General features: G+C 45.8%; 1 protein-coding gene across 2 annotated transcripts in view; it reads right to left on the minus strand.

Annotated features, from left to right (window-relative positions):
- Positions 1-13,924, minus strand: part of dnmbp (dynamin binding protein) — a 52,125-nt gene extending 38,201 nt beyond the window's left edge. For both annotated transcript variants that reach the window (XM_080747974.1, XM_080747973.1), the window contains exon 1: positions 11,932-13,924. In XM_080747974.1, coding sequence (XP_080604100.1) covers positions 11,932-13,792 — 1,861 coding nt within the window. In that variant the 5' untranslated portion in view covers positions 13,793-13,924. The remainder of the gene's footprint in view (positions 1-11,931) is intronic.
- Between the last annotated feature and the right edge of the window lie 3,566 nt (positions 13,925-17,490).

The raw sequence follows: 17,490 nt of genomic DNA on the forward strand, positions 1-17,490 counted from the left end.
ATATATTGTAAGTCGGCCCACTGGATAAGAGCGTCTGCTAAATGCCTAAATTGTAAATTGCATCGTGAACCCTTTGTATGAACTGTTTGCAGCTGCACAAAGCTAGCGTCTCATTGGTGAGGATGGAAATGCAAATGGCAGGCAGGTCTGAGAAGGTTAGGTTCTTCTTCAATAATAAGACGCTGCGTCTCTTCTCATCTCCATGATGAAGGAGCCGTCTCATTTGCTCAAGAGGCCATCTGCTTTGCATATTGTACACCATGGACATGAACCCACCATCCAAACGCCTTTCACTGAACACCCTATTCAGCCCACAAGGCCTTGGGAGACTCCTTCCAAGACCTCTACTCCGGCAGAGCACAATAGCAGTGTGTGTGTGTGTGTGTGTGTGTGTGTGTGTGTGTGTGTGTGTGTGTGTGTGTGTGTGTGTGTGTGCGCGCGCGCACATGCGTGTCAGGTGCTATAATTATGTGGAGTGATGCACCAAAAAAACAAGTAATGGAACCACTGAAATCTACACTCACTGCTTCAAGGGAATAGTTCTAAACAACATAAAATGTACATACAGTAATGTCAGTAGTATTTGAATCAGTAATACTGTATATTATTTCAATAATATTGTATACAGTATCTCAGTTTTAAATTGTGGAGTTGGAGAAATGTCTCCTGAAACTGTTCCTCATTGAGCGGTGGTCACAACGCTCCTATACGTGGCCGTGTGTGTGGGTCTGTCTGTCTGTCTGTCTGTCTGTCTGTCTGTCTGTATGCGTGTCTGTCTGTATGGTGTATGTAGCCTGTATGTAGTACCTTTTGTGACCACACATGTTAAGGGAGGGGCGCTGTTGTTCAGGCCAGGCCAGGCCAGACACCCACCCACACACACACCCACACACACACACACACACACACACACACACACACACACACACACACACACACACACACACACACACACACACACACACACACACACACACACACACACACACACACACACACACACACAATATATATATATTTGTTTTGCTGTTGCGCAGCCTCCACGACCACCGCTCAGTTCACACGGGTGTGATTTTTTTTGATAAGGTACTGCTCAAATAGTTGAAACCACTTTGTTTATTTAATCTGCACTGTGGTCACTGTTCATTGGAAGCCTGTTAGCACGTTGTAGAAATGCTAATCGTTATGAGTGGTATCAGCTATAGCCAGTATCTGTTGACCGCCGCCTACTTCTGGCGCCCTTGTCCTGACCACACCCATCGCCAAACCCAGCCTTCACTACAGAATGTCACACCTGTAAGGTTGTGTGGCTTTATCTTGTGTGACACTACCTTGGTGACATGTACTGTATGTCTGTCCACAGACAAACAGTAAATAAAGTAGGCATGATTCATATCGTGCTAACAGCCATACTGTCGACAGCTGTTAACAAATCAGCTCATAAAATGCAGTCACTACTTCACCACTTAAGCCCTGTTGTCAAAAGTTGTCAAACATTTCTCGTAAATAGCCAATCTCGATAACATACAGTATCAGGCTTATAAGAAGCCTGACAGAGCACCGCGGGTTCGAGTCCCGTTCCCAGCGATCTCTGCTGCATGTTTCTCCCCGTTTCCTGTCCGTCTCTATACTACAAACAATAAATAAAGGCAGAATGGGCCAAAAACATATCTTAAAGAATAGCTGATCTACAAGCTCACAAGGCAGCTTGTAGGTCTACTAATTCTGGAGATACTTTGACAAATTCTGCCTCCAATGACTTGCCCGAAATAAGGATGCCTGGTTGAAAGTGGTTAATTAGCAAATTAGCAATACTAAAAGAAGTGTGACCTGATGATTTTGATGTAGTGATTTCCAGCTTATGGAGATGTCTGTTTACCAGTATACTGTTACAGGGAGGACTTTACCTTTAAGAATGAATACAACCATTGCAGACCGCCTACTTCTCTACACAATCGTGGCTGTCAGGCAGAAAACCTTTATCTCCAAATTTAAACTTTATATGATTTTTTTTTTCTTAGTGATTTAATGCCATAGAATGCCAAGATTGTTGAGGGAAAGTAGTGAAAATAGCCGTATAATCTACAAGCTCACAACGTGTCACGATAGCTTGTAGATCTGCTGTTTCCACTAATTCAGAAAAACACAGTTCCGTTCCTGAAAATTAATGGGCTTTGGAATGGATGTATGAGGTTTCCACCCGCCAGCTGCGATAATATATGAATACTTTAATGTTGACAGTCGTCATGTTTTCATGTCGTATCATGTGTTAGTTCCACAACGACTGTACGGCTGCAGTGCCTCCTCACCGTGGGAAAAGCTCTTCACCCACCAGAGTGTTTTGGGTTTGGTGTGCAGCAGTGGTACTGTAACTGTATGCTCTGTTGAGACAGGTTCAGCTCAGCCTAGAGAACCAGCCCTGCCTCCGGGCAGATTGACTTGTTATTATTACAGCTAAATCTAAGTTGATACAAGTCAGCATCAACGGTATTGTTGTGAAACTCTACCCACATGAACCCTCCTCGTGTGTGTCCCTTATTATTCGGGGGCACACATTCAGCAGGAAAATAGCTGATTTGCAAGCTAAGAAAGTGAGTAAAATCTGCTAGATTCATTCAGCGAAGGGATTTGGTAGCTTGGTAAACCCTTCATGCTGGTCGTGGAATTCATATTTCCATGCAGACAGAAGACACCGTCTGCTGACCGAGTATAGAGCCCTGAGGAACTCGGGTCATAGAAGTATAGGCTTAAAGTGTTTAAACAATAATAGCGTTCTAGGACAATAAGGCAATATATTTTTATTTTTTGACAGTCATGTTTTCATAACCTTTCCTAAAGCGACACAAGGAGCGTGGCTTCCATGATGAGGCAGATGAAATGAAATGATAACGCACCAAAAACAGCCTCTGTATTTATTAGTTTGCGCGCCGTCGCACGTCAACACAACAATAACCGAGATGGGATGTTAACCCCTTTCCATTTCCTGTTGTTCAACAACACCGACGTTTCATTGTTTTAAGACAATGGTTCTATGGTTCAATTTGACATCAACTGAAGTCAGAGTTGCAATCTATTATTAAAACCACTTTCAGGGTGCCTGCTGGCCTACTGGTCCAGGCGCATACCACATAGGCATTGATGCCTGGCGTGGTTGCCGGTTCAATTCCCGACCCGGACAACCTTTGCCGCATGTCACTCCCCATCTCTCCCATTTCCTGTCAGTCTACTGTCCTATCGAATAAAGGCATAAAAGCCCAAAAAACAAATCTTAAAACCACTTTCAACTTGGCCCTGGGCATGCTGAAAGATTTTGTCGAGATTTTTCCGCTTCCCCCAAAAAATAGCAGATCTACAAGCTTGTAGACGCGACACTGTCGTACAACAACAAAGTATCGCACAAAAAAGTGGAGAGTGCTATGGTTCCCAAGAAGGAAAAAATCGAATGACAGCGAGTCGTACTGTAGGTTCGATTCCCGAGCGTGCAACCTTTGCAGCGTGTCACTCCCCGTTTCTCAATCCCAGTTTTCTGTTCTATCTTCACTGTATTATCCAATAAAGACAGAAAATACTGAAAAATAACTTACAGAAAAAGAGCAAAATAACAACCGAGTAGGGAAACCACTGAAGCAATGATTCACTCATGGAAGAAACGGGTTGCTGAGTAATCTGTAAGATTTTAAGCCAGTCGTTTGTCCGTTTGCCTGTTTGCCTAAACAAAAGTTTAACAAAAAATAGCTGTTTGAAGGCATTCACACTATTATTTTGCACTGTACAGTCACTGGTCTCCTCAATTGTATTTTTTTGGTACAAAGCAGGTCTAAAACAGGGCTCAACAAGTGGTTAAATACAACGGCATTCCTTCACAGAAGGTGTCCTTTGTGCCTGTGGCTGCTGCCAGCTATCAGTACACTGTGCCACACACACACACACACACACACACACACACACACACACACACACACACACACACACACACACACACACACACACACACACACACACACACACACACACACACACACAGGCACACACAGGCACACACACACCTCTGGCCGGTGAGTCAGAAACGCTGGTTTAAAGGGCATGTGTGTTCTTCCATCTCTGCCTCAAAAACATGTGATAAGTTATTATGAATTTTGTGAGTCAGCAACACAACCTGAAACAGGCTTCCTTCCTGCATCCACGGGGGTTCCAATAGTTCCCACATACAGTACAACTAACTACACATGCAGGTGCTTTGTGTACATCTACAGCTGTCCCTTTTGTGTTTTGTTTTTACACTTTATTTATCATGGGGAGGGCGTTCGCTGAGCATGAATGCTCCTTTTTCTTACTTGCTTGTTTTTTCTTGACGACAATGTACAAAATAATAATGAAGATAGATGCTATAGGTTCATTGTCACCTGGTATCCCATAGTTTCAATGTACAGATTATCTTTTGAGAGTAGACTGTCGCTATGTTTATACTGTAGGTGTGATCCTAGTTTACTGAGGCACAATGCATTTGATATATGCGTATACCTTGCTTATTGTAAGTCCCTCTGGATAAGAGCATCTGCTAAATGCCTGAATTATAAATTGTAAATTGTAATCTTCAGGGCCAAGGCACTGCTTCACAGTCACACAGACACACATTAAAACTTGTGAACTGACCAGTAAATCCACCCAGTCTTATACTGTTCACTGGAGAAGTTGAGGTTTCAGTGCCTTACTAAAGGGCACTTCAATGTTGTTGAGAGATTTTTCCAGCCTTCCCAGGAAATCAAACCAGGAACCTTTCGTCCACAAGCAAGCGCGTTTTATGACACCTTGTAAAAGTGTTTATATATAATACCATTGCTCTATACAGACAGAACTGCCTTGAAAATGACTTATTCATTTACAGACAATAAAGTACTCTCGCTGGCAAAACAAAACAATAAACAGCAGCATGTCGAAGGTGGTGTGATGGGTTTCCCTCGCTTCTAGTTATCTAGCAGTGATAACATCACATGTTCATGAGCGTAGAGGTAACATGATGCTAACAGAGCTCCTGCAGTGTGTGTGTGTGTGTGTGTGTGTGTGTGTGTGTGTGTGTGTGTTTCTCTCCCCTGGCTGGCTAAGGGAATATTCCCTCTTGGATGAGCAGTAGAGATGTTTAGTCTCCCACCAGGTATTACAGTTACAATCACCTCTCATTTGGGAAAAGGAAATCAAAACTTATGGATTGTAGTTTTAACCACATGAACCCAGCATCCATATTCTAAATAGATTTGGTGTAGCCATCAGGCCTGAAATTTCGTCATTTTAGGGGCAAGGCCACTTGGCGGCACAAAGGCCAAATGCCAGGGCAGGAAGGCCATCAAATAAAACAAGATTTTAGTCCATTGCAATGGATTGGTTTAAAAATGGGGACTCAACAAAAGACACTGGTGTCTACATGACAAGAAGGAGACACTGGTGTCTACATATTGAAAAGACAGAGACAGAGGAGAAAGTAGTGTAGTCAGCTGCTGGGAAATTAAGGCCACTCTGGCCTCCGGGTATGCAATTTTTTTGGGGGGCACAAGGCCAAACTGAGGGGCAACGACGGCCATGGCCTTCATGGCCTCCCTGAAATTCCTGCCCTGGTAGCCATGCTGGCTTGTGGTGGACAATCTTGCCGTGGACATGCAAATGTGCAATAATATTACCAGAAAGAAACACATAAAGAGCTAGCCCTAAATGCCAATGGACTCCAATGGAGTTATGAGGGTCCTTGAAAATAAAGGGGTTGTTTTTAGAACCATTTGTACTAGTGGACTAGTGGACTCCTAAAGTGCCATAATGTTGTAGTGAATCAATGTCAAACATATTCTGAAGAAAACCTGACTTTCAGCAATTGGGTCTTATGGACAAAACATTATGATGTTGTGTAAAAAACTAAATCTAAAATCTGCCCTGGATAAGGCCAAGTCTTGCCATGAACAGATTAATGTTGTCCATGTACTGTCATATTGATGACCCCTGCCTGGAGTAGAGGGGCAAAAGTGGTACGCAAGTAGGCAAGTACAGAGCCAATTAAGATCCGTTTTACTAAGTCTAGGGGTTTTCAGTATTTAAAGGGGCACTCCACCACTTTTCAACCTATGTTCATATAATTGGTCCTCACTCAAAAATAGCTTTTTTCTTTTTTTTTTCTCAGAGGGTGGCTGTGGGCAGGTCAGAAACCCATCGTCTTGTGACATCATCGATTGCCAATCCAGCTTATAGAAACTGCAGGCTTTCTATTCCTGAAAGGTTGCAATTTTAAAGTGGAAGCCATTGTTCTCGCATTAATAAAAATCTAAATATTTTTTTCAAAAATATTTATTAATTTTTTTTTTTTGGAAAATGATGATGTCACAAGACGATGGATTCTGAACTTCCCACAGCTCTCCTAGGGGACTTGGACTGAGTAGAAAAAAATTGTGATATTTTATCATGAACATTAGTGAGGAGGACCTATTATATGAAGACAGGTTGAAAAGTGGTGAACTACTCCTTTAAGCGTGTTGGAGTGTGCCTTTTGGGGGGAGGGGGGTCGGGTGTGCGGGGGGGGGGGGGGGGGTCTGGCGTCTGGGTACAGATGTCAACAACATTGTGACCTACATTTGACTGCTTAAATAATCCTTCACATCCTCGGTGAGATCTCTGAACAGCCTGGTCGGTTTGAACCCCGACCACCAGACCACCCACCGGCTGTGTGTGTGTGTGCGTGTGTGACTGTAAGTGCACCCACCCACCCATGACCCCAGGATTAGAGGTCTTTGCAGAACCCATGCTTGGACAACAACAGTCACAAGACAGTTCACCTGCTGCCTACAAACACAAAAATCGAACCTCTGTTCGAAGTGGAGCTGTGTGTGTGTGTGTGTGTGTGTGTGTGTGTGTGTGTGTGTGTGTGTGTGTGTGTATTGCAGTTGATGCTCAGGGCAGGCTAGACTCAACAGCACCTCTCTGGTCATCCAGGATCATGTGTACCGATTTCTGTGACATTTGAAGAAAATATGTAGGAAAAGGAGCAAAAAGTGTGTTTTGGAGAAAATTCAAGATGGCGGAAAATCTATCCTGGCGCAATATGGGGAGATGCGTCTTGACCCAAGGAATCCAGGGAAAAAAGAATTTTAATTTTCCGAACTACGGTTCAAGAGTTACGGGGCAAAACGCAAAGTGGGCCGTTATAGCGCCACCATGAGGCCGAGTGATGTAATTATTTTTCGATTCATTCTTAAAATCATTATGAATCTCCTCTCCGAGGTTTGAAACTGTAGCTCCTATGCTTTGCGAGAGAAAAATACTTGAATGTGATGTCTTGCATTGTCCCATTATAAGTCAATGGGGACAATTCAGCGTCGTTTTTTGCCGATTATGTCGCTATTGTAAGGCGGATCGGAAAGAAAGTTACTAGCACACCATTCCCGGCCGAGCCGCACGTTTTGATGTATATATTGCGGGGGTGGCGTAAATGGTGCGGGACTAGTAGCGTGCCGAAGTTTAGGCTACAGACACGGACGGACGGACGGAGACCCACACACACGGCCATGTATAGGGAGCTTGTGTTCCACACAGCTCCAAAAACTACATTCTGTGCCTACAGTAGCACACTGGCTCTCATGGCAGGGTCTGGGGACCCTTGAGGGGTGCCCACGCTAAATGATTAATAGTTGGGAGGAACCGAATGGACGCTTATGGGTCTGTAACTCTTTCTCAGAGTCAAATTACCACTGAGGATTTTGCAGTCTAGTTCGGGATCCCAGACATGAATACTCATTCATATAAAACTGGGGGTCCTTGAAGTTTAATATGTTTAGAATAGCAGCAATAGCAAAAACACAGCGCTGCTACGACAGACAGCAGATCATACTGCAATATCTAGACTTGTCTACTGTATGTATCAAGTAACATACAACTTTTATCTTAAAGTATAGAAGCATGAGCACACATTTGCTTACAATGCGAGTCGACACAGCACTACTCACATAAAACTAGTTAAATTGTGAAAATTGGCTTTTAGAAATGTGGCAGTCACAGGCAATTATGTTTAATAGAGGAATGACACTCGCTGTGTAGATGAATCACGGCGATTTAACTCGATAAGCGGAGCGGAGCGGGCGGTCGAGTGCAATCAAACGGCCGCTCCGCGGAGCCCCCACAGCCAATCAAAGGGCTGGGTCTGTGGCGTAGAGTCCTGAGTTAGCCAAACCTCTTAACAGGATTACCAAGAAGCCATGCTGGCAGGCAGTGAGTGTCCGTATGCGCCTGGATGGCTGTGAGAAAGAAATGGCTTCCTCCCAACCAGAGCAAAGCTGTCCTTATAAGTCAACACGTGCACGTAGTAGACACACACGCACGGTCGCACACACGCACGCACGCACTAGCATTGCCAGATTTTGCATGAGAAAAAAAGCAACCAGGTCTATGAAAACAAGCCCAAAAGAAGCGACAATAGGTTACATGATGAAAACTTTAAACCTACAGTATATGCATCTGCTATTTGAAAATAGCAGATCTACAAGCTCACAACGTGTTGCATCGCAACGTGTTGTGAGCTTGTAGATCTGCAATCAATTAAAAAAAATACAAATATTGGGGGATTTTTTTTTTTTTTTTATATATCTTTTAAAACGTTTTCAGATTGATATACGCGGACAATTACATATTATTTTGGAGTGGTCCTCGACATGAAAATGTTTGAGAACCACTGGTTCAAACAATATTCAGGCAGCAAGTCATCACAATAAGCAACTAACTATGCTTTAAAAAACAAGCTCCAAAGAAACTCTACCTGCATCTACAACCAATATTTACAAGACACAAAAACAAGCCAAAAGTCGCTTATAATAAGCGCACACACACACACACACACACACACACACACACACACACACACACACACACACACACACACACACACACACACACACACACACACACACACACACACACACACACACACACACACACACACACACACACACACACACACACACACACACACACACACACACACACACACAGGTCTGGTCTATCAGTGTCAGAGTCAGGGAGGCGCTGGACACGGCCTGGCACCAGACAGACCCCTCCATGCTGACGCTAGGGATTAATACTTGGCCCCTCCCCCTCCTCAAATGGAGTGTGTGTGTGTGTGTGTGTGTGTGTGTGTGACTGTGTGTGTGTGTGTGTGTGTGTGTGTGTGTGTGTGTGTGTGTGTGTGTGTGTGTAGCTAGGAGGGGGGAGGGGTTGGAAGAGTTGAGGGCCGCCACCTGCTTTAGGCTGCTTCTTCGTGGACACAATGAACTTTGGATGGGAGTCTCTCTTGTCTCCCAGACTGGTCATCGCAGACACACACACGCACACGCACACACACACGCACACAACCACACACACACACACACACACACACACACACACACACAAGATAAGAGTTTTACCTAATAAACCTGATAAAGACATTATGCCCCCGACATTCTACGCAGTAAAATCCTGTCTTCTGAACAACTTGAGCACCACATCAGTGGTGCTCAAACCTTTTCATGTCAAGGAGCCCCAAAATCTGTCCGCCGACCCTAAAAAAAAAAGTTTTATTCCAGGCCCTCCAGATGCAACGAGTTTAATTAATTAAAAATGTTTGCTTTAAAATATATACAAAGATTTGCACAAATGTTCAAGATTTTTCAAAAATAGCAGATCTACAAGCTCGCAGGGCGGCACAAAGTGGTGAGCTGTGAGCTTTTTTTGATTAGCCAACTAATGTGCCATTTACAGTAGCTAAAATCTAAAATGACACGGATGCTTTCCCGGTTTTAATAGGTTGACACTGTGCAAAGTTTGACCACTGCAGGGTTAAATTAAAACACTAGGAAATGTAGGTTAATCTCTATTTCTAAAGTGAGGTCACATTAGAATGCGGTCCACTAACAGTTGACACAACTAATAACTAATGTGTTCATCTGCAAATAAAATGTCTCAACATGGAACATTACAGTCTAATCAAAAACAAAGGCTTCAAATTGTCTGTTGCATTCATGCGGCTGATCGGATACCACACAGTGAAATCCATTGTTCCTTTATACAGTTTCTAACTCGGCGTACACATGAAACCAAATGACACATTGGGGTCCATTTGGTTCCATTTCTACACTGTCAGAGTTACATTAACACTCTGGGGTTTTAGTGCGTAACGTAGAGCTCTATTACAGCCAGGCAGAGTCCTTAGATGACACTTGACAGTGGTGTAAAGTAACTAAGTACAATTTTGAGGTGCTTTTACTTTCCTGGAGTATTCCAGCATTTGAAAATAGCCGATCTACAAGCTTGCATTGCACTGTTGATACTTTTACTTAAGTAAAAGATGTTAGTACTTTTTGTCAGTAACACTGACAAAGTATTCAAATGTCAGAACCACTGATATTTGAGGACACTGGCTGCAGTTTCTGATCTGTCCAACATTCCTTAACAAGTGAAACTTTTGTTCAAGTGGCGTGCATTCGGCTTCAGATAACCGTGTTGTTTTTTTGACGTAGATAAAACCGCCTGCATTTTACAAAAGACGACAGACTTCTTTCTTCACACAGGGCCTCGACTTGGCAAAAAAGTGTGCAAGAAAAACACGGGAGGAGGGAGAGAAAGAGAGAGAGAGAAAGAAAGCTGAGATGGAAAGAATGACAAGAGAGACAACAGGAGAACTCGCACAACCTGTTGTTGCACTTCAGCCTGCAGATACTGACACACACACACACACACACACACACACACACACACACACACACACACACACACACACACACACACACACACACACACACACACACACACACACAATATACATTACTTGTGAGCACATTACCATTTTAGGATGCCGATTTTATGATCTTGATACAAGCTTGCTTGTATAGATAAGCTATTTTCTGTGCATGACAAAGGCAAAAAAAATCAGGCATAACTCCTCCAACCCCAACAACCACTAAACCTAACGTCTAAATGCCCCATTCCGACACTAACCTGTTTCTTTACCTAATTGGAAGCATGATTGTAAAAATGATGTAGTGTAATTGTAAAACAAACCATTTCTCTCGTGAGGACCAACGTCGACTATGCTTGTGGGGACACCTGGCCCTCAAAAGTATTGTAATGCAAGTACTCACACGTGCATGCGCCACACATATGCACGCACGCACGCACGCACGCACACAGACACAGGTCACGTCTGCCTCATGCCTAGAGAGCAGCCAGTACCTGGCTAGTCAGCGCTTTGAGCCTCCCAGTGGGTATCGACTGGAGACACCCTTGGTACCAGTGGAGGTCACTGGTAATTTAATATCACAGAATGAATACCGTGTAGGAGAGCAGGGTCTCTCTGTGTGTGTCTTATCCAATAAGCTGTGGCAAATGGATTGCAATGCAACCTGTCTCTGCTGTGGTTAAGACCTGGGTGAAGTCACCCGTTAGCCACTTAAGCCCTAATATGCTACGTCGTACGGATAGTGAAAATAACAGATCCACAAAGCTCACAATGTGTTGCATCGTGAGCTTGTAGATCTGCTGTTTTTGCTCATTTGGAAATAACAAAAATGTGAACAGAAATTAGTTAGGGATGAAAACTATGGAAACTATGGTTTATGTGGACAGTGAAAACAACAGCTGTTATCCTTTTCGCACCAAATGAACCCACCAGCTCAAGACCTGTCATCCTCAGAGTCAGAGACAAAAACAAGCATCCTTGCCATGCTATGATCTCTGTCGATGCCACCTTCAGAGTGGCAGTGAGTGGCACACAGTGAAATCCCCAGTTTTCATTTAACTCTTGACTACAATGACCCTTACAGGTGTGTTTTTACACTCTTCAATCAACACTGTCTGTGTACACAGACTACACACACACCTGCACTCACATGACAGCGGCGGCAGGGTGGGTGACGCAACAACGTTTACCTGGACTCTGCTTCCTGTCGGGCGAGGCGGGCGCCGAGTGCCGGTAGAAGCTGTTCCGATCCAGAGAGCCCACGTAGACGGGCTTGCGTCCGCCCCGCCTGGGGCCGCCCGACCTGCTCGACTCATATCCCCTCTCCAGGTCATCGTGGTCGTCCTCGGCTCGGAACGCCGGCGTCTCTTCGAAGGAGTGAATCTCCCTGCATTTCAGCTCCTGGTTCTGCTCCTCCACCCAGGCCTCGCAGTGGGTCTTCCTCCCCTTGGCAGCGACGGCGGGGAGACCCTCGTAGCGCGAGTCCGCCGACAGCGAGCGCCCGTCCTGGTAGAGGTCCCGCGCCCGGCGCCGGTAGTATTCCTCCTCCTCGCGGCGGTCGCGGCGGTCCTCGTGCACGTCAGGGTCGTAGCGGTCGTATTGGTCCTGCTTTGCGTACCTGTCCCTCCTATTCTGACCGTAATAGTCGTCTTTCTTATAGTCATAGCTCTCCCTGTCGCCATAGTACTGTTCCCTGTCCTTATAGCGGTCATCGGGCCCGACGTCGCGGCGCTCCCGATCTCGGCGGTCGTACGGGTCCCTGGCCTTGCGGTCGTAAGCCTCCCTGTCTTTGAGGCGATCGTCCCTGCGGTCGTACGCGTCTTCATCTGTGCGCCGGTCAGAGCGGTGGTCTTTAGACCTGCTCTCGTCGTCGCGGTGATACTGGTCCTTCTCTCTACCGCGGCCCGTCTCTTTCCGGTCATAATAGTCTCGATCTCTGCGGTCGTCGTACCGGTGGTCCCTGTCCCGTTCGTCATAGTAATCCTCCCTGTCGACGCGGCGGTCTTCATCCGTACGGTCGTAGGAGTCCCCACGCTGGCCGCGGTACGGGTCGCGTTTCCCGGTTCCGTGATATTGCTGCTCTTTGCGGTCATACCGCTCGCTGTACTTCCTGTCGTAGCGGTCCGGCTGGTCCGAGTCGCTGCGGCCCTTGTGACCGTGGCGTTCGTAATCGCGCTGTTTTTCCCGACTCTCCCAGTAGTCCTGTGTGTTTCGCTCAAACCCCTCCTCATCTAACGGCTCGTACCTGTCCTGACCCCGGAGGTCATCGCCGTAGTGCTGTGGTTGTTGGAGTTGTTGATGTTGTAGTAGCTGTTGTTGCTGTTGCTGCTGTTGTAGTAGTAGCTGTTGTTGTTGTTGTGTCTCTCGGCTGTACTCGTGGACCTCCTCTGGACCTTGGTAGAAGCAGTGTTTGCTTCTCTTCTGGGAGATTTTCAGCTCCAAGTAGCCGTCCTCTGACCCCGGGCGGAAGTAGCGGTCCCGACTCAGAGGCCTGCTGTCCTTGGGAGCCAGCCTGTCCCGGTCCTCGTACTCCCAGCTGGGCTGTTGTTGGCACACGTTACCCTGCCTGACCTGGGCCTGGTGTTGGGCCTGCTGCTGCCACTGCACCGGCCACTGAACCGGCACTGGCACCGGAGGCGACACCATGGGCCCGTTGTGAACCGGAACCATCCCGGGGTGAACAGGCATGCCAGGGTGAGCTGGCATCCCGGGGTGAACGGGCATCCCAGGGTGAACGGGCATCGCCGGGTAGCCCTGAGGAGAATGCGGCCCACCGGGAGGAGGTGCCATCATCACCCCCGGCGGCCCGGCAGCCACCATTCCAGCGTACCCTGGGTATCCAACCTGTTGCTGCTGCAGCTGGTGTATGTGCTGCAGCTGCTGGATGCGGGCCATCCTCTCCCTCTCCTTGGCCCAGCCCGCGTCTCCCAGCTCCTCCACGCTCTTTCCCCTGCGCACCGGCGCTCCCACGTTCCCAGCATAGCTCCAGTCCACCGGCCCGAACCCCCCGGCGTGGGGGTGAGGGCCGAAAACCGCCGTCTGGCCCTTCATGTGGGCCCCGGCAGCACGAACAAGAACTCCTTATTCAAAGCGTCCCTGGACTCTGGCATTCCGTAACAAGGCACTGGGGGGTGAAACTCCACCTGTCACACATACACTCTCCTGGAAGTTGCTCTGCTTGTTTGTCTCTCTCTCTCCCTCTCAGCTGCTCTAACAGGACTGCCTGGCCCCCGGTGCCTCCCAGCGCTTGTGCTGCGACTCCCACCCCTCCCCCCCTTCAAGCAGGCCCCGGCCAATGGAAGGAGGACTGGGGAAGGTCAGGGCGGGGAGGGGGAGGAGGGGCCCCGCTGCGTGGGTTAATGATTCACTAGACTGAGGAGGAGTCACATGAGTGGAGGATTAGCCCCCGCCGGCCCCTCCCATGCAGCGAAGGGATTGGCTGCTCACACTTTGTTTGCAGGAAAACAGAAACAGCCTGCCTGCCTGAGGATTTCCTTCCACAGAGGAAGGAGCAGGACAGAAAGTTGTTCACACTGTCTGCCTCTGAGGTGACACACACACTGGACACACTGGACACACTGGACACACTGGACACACTGGACACAGCACTGATGGTTTCCCTTTCCATGCAACCATCAACTTTCATTTTCCACACAACATCCTAATTATGTTCCCTTTCACGCTGTTCCAGGAAACACACTGCTGACTTTCCCGTCATACTTAAAAGTTCTAGAGTTGTATCAACTCTGTAGTATTCTCATAATTTTGGTCACTAAACCTGAGCACATTGTTATCTCACTGTGATAAAATAAGCAAAATAGCAGAGCGAGTTGACTTTTTAACAACTCATTTATTCATAAAGTGTCTGCTACATTAGTTATTTCAAGCAATCAATCACAAACAATATATAATACCACAAAAATAGAGCTAGAGAGAGAGAGAGAGAGAGAGAGAGAGAGAGAGAGAGAGAGAGAGAGAGAGGGAGAGAGAGACTCAATAATTAATGATTCTTCCTTTGAGTCTAAATGAAGGAAGAAAGTAATAAATAATAAAGAAACTGGTTACACTACTATCTGGACAGCTTAAGAAAGAAAGAAAGAAAGAAAGAAAGAAAGAAAGAAAGAAAGAAAGAAAGAAAGAAAGAAAGAGAGAAAGAAAGAAAGAATTCAAATAGTGAAACATGGTAAAGTATACAGTGTGCACAGCTCAATAAATGCCCATATTGATAGACAGGGACAGACAGACAGACAGACAGTGTCCTGATTATGCACCGTTGTACAGAGACTGGGGCAATAGTAGCTGCTGAGCCGCACAATGATCTATTGTTGGAGGTCTCTCTCTCTCTCTCTCTCTCTCTCTAGAGAGGCCACTATCTTCTAGTGTGAGAAAATACTCTGGCCTATTCATAAAACCACAGGATTGGATATCTCTGCCCAGCCCTCCCTCCGTCCCTCCCTCCCTCCCTCCCTCCCTCACTCTCCATCAAACAATCTTCTATAAAATGGACCAGGTTTAAAGCACCCCTCTCTCCACACAGACAATCGTGTTTACTTTAGTGACATTTTAAACATGTTTATGTGTTTCAAAAGTTTGTCTGTTTCACACTGACTTCTGCATGATTTCGTTCCAACATTGTAATTGTGCAGAAAGTGAAGAAAAGTGGATTTAAGTGAAAGCAAATAAGGGAGAGAGCATGAGACCGCAGAGGATGGAAGAGTTCCATTAATGGTTCAGTGAATTTGAAGCCCTAAGTCAGTAAATACGTGAGAGTGAATTATAATTCAGGCATTTGGCAGAATTGTCCAGTGCGAATTACAGGTGTGAGATAAGCAGTGCATAACTCCTTCCAATGTCAGGGTTCGGAAAGGCTTTCCAAACTATAGTCAGGACATCTAGAGGTGCACGCGTTCAGAAGAAAAGTTCAGAATTAGGACAATTTGTAGTTTCCAAGGAAAAGTGTGGACGCCAGAAGGAGTGTGTATTGCGCTCAAGCGTGCCATGAACCCTTGTCAACAGCCCACCGGCTCAACCTTACCAACAGTCCCAGATCTGGAAGGAAAATGAAGGGGTGATTGGTGCACCAAATGGGATGAGGTGAGGTGGATGTTAATGGATGGAATCGGTGAACAGATCTGAATAGATAGATACGGCGTATAATAGCTTGGCTTTGTAATTACCTGTGGGTGGTCTACCTTCCACCAGAGTCACTGTAAAGAGACGTGGGACAAAACAAAACAATCACAAAACAAGTACAAGTAGAGATAGAGGTGTACACATGCCATTTTCTCGTCTTCCCGATACCCATTCCCATACCCACAACTTAGCATATCAGTCGATACTGAGTACCGATACCAGTGTGTAATTTAAAAGATATCTAGGGCAGTGATTCACAAAGTGGGGTCCAGGGAGGGACCCTCAGGATTCCTTGATTGGTTTCCAAAGAGACCCATTACGGTCCATTTGGTTCCATTCTTACACTCTCAGAGTTATGGGGGTCCTTGAAATTAAAAGGTTTGAGACCCACCGATCTAGGAATAAATACACAAAAAAAATCAATTAAAAATATTACTGTAAATGAAATCTCATCATGTGATAAATTGCATGGTATCGGTATTAAATAGACTGGCATACTGGCCCATATCGATAGCAGCATTTTAGGCGACATAGGTGGATATTCAGCATTTTAGGCGGTATTGGCAGCTTTTCTGATACTGGTATCAGTATCAGATCAAGTCTAAATATAAGTACAATCATCTAATGGTGTTTAGGCACTTATAAAACCACATGAACTCTAGAGTCGCTGTTCTGGGCCTGTCATGATAAGCCAACATTTGGAGATATAGGCTAATATTCTACATGCTCACAACCAGTCTCAACACAACACATTGTGAGTGTGTAGATCAGCTATTTTTGGCAAAGAGGATTTTGTGTAGAGAGAAAAAGTTCAAGATGATTCTACTACTATGTGAGCAGACAGAGGTCTGACTGACTAAATCATGGTCCTCTAAACTGTACTTTTATCAACCACATAACCACACAATCACTGTCAACCACTTACAGTAAGCCCTATTTTATACTTGGTCATAGAACAGAAAAAAGAGCAAAAATAGCAAATCTACAAGCTCACAGTTTGTCGTATTGTGAGCTTGTACTGTAGATCTGCCATTTAAACTAATTTCTACATCTAACGACATGCCCAAAATAGGGACACACACACACGTGCACACACAGATGCACGCCCTGCACTGCATGAAAACATGCACATAATGCACATAATGTATTGTAAAGCTATACCATGGGTTGGAACCCAAGTGTGATCACGACTTACGTAACTCTCCTTAATTATGAGCCTCGAACATCTCAGCTTTCAGTAGCTGGACATGGCTGAGACTGTGGTGTGTGTGTGTGTGTGTGTGTGTGTGTGTGTGTGTGTGTGTGTGTGTGTGTGTGTGTGTGTGCGCGCGCGCGCGCGTGCGTGTGTGTGTGTGTGCGTGTGTGCAATTAGCAGATCACAAGATGTTCACAGTAACTCTACAAGTTCTTCATTGAGAGACTAAATGCTTCAATCCATCCAGGGTGGCCTGCAGGTTTCAGACTGACCACAGCCCCTTTGACTTTGATTGATTGAATACTTTATTAGAAGTTCACAGGAAAAGCACAGCACAGTTCGGATACAACTCGTCGACTAAAAGGATTTAAACACAAGAAAGCAGTGTTCGCTCCAGTGGTTTGCGAGTTTATATGTGCGC

Source organism: Nannobrachium achirus (assembly GCF_963921795.1).
Source record: "Nannobrachium achirus genome assembly, chromosome: 18".
Lineage (NCBI taxonomy): Eukaryota > Metazoa > Chordata > Actinopteri > Myctophiformes > Myctophidae > Nannobrachium > Nannobrachium achirus.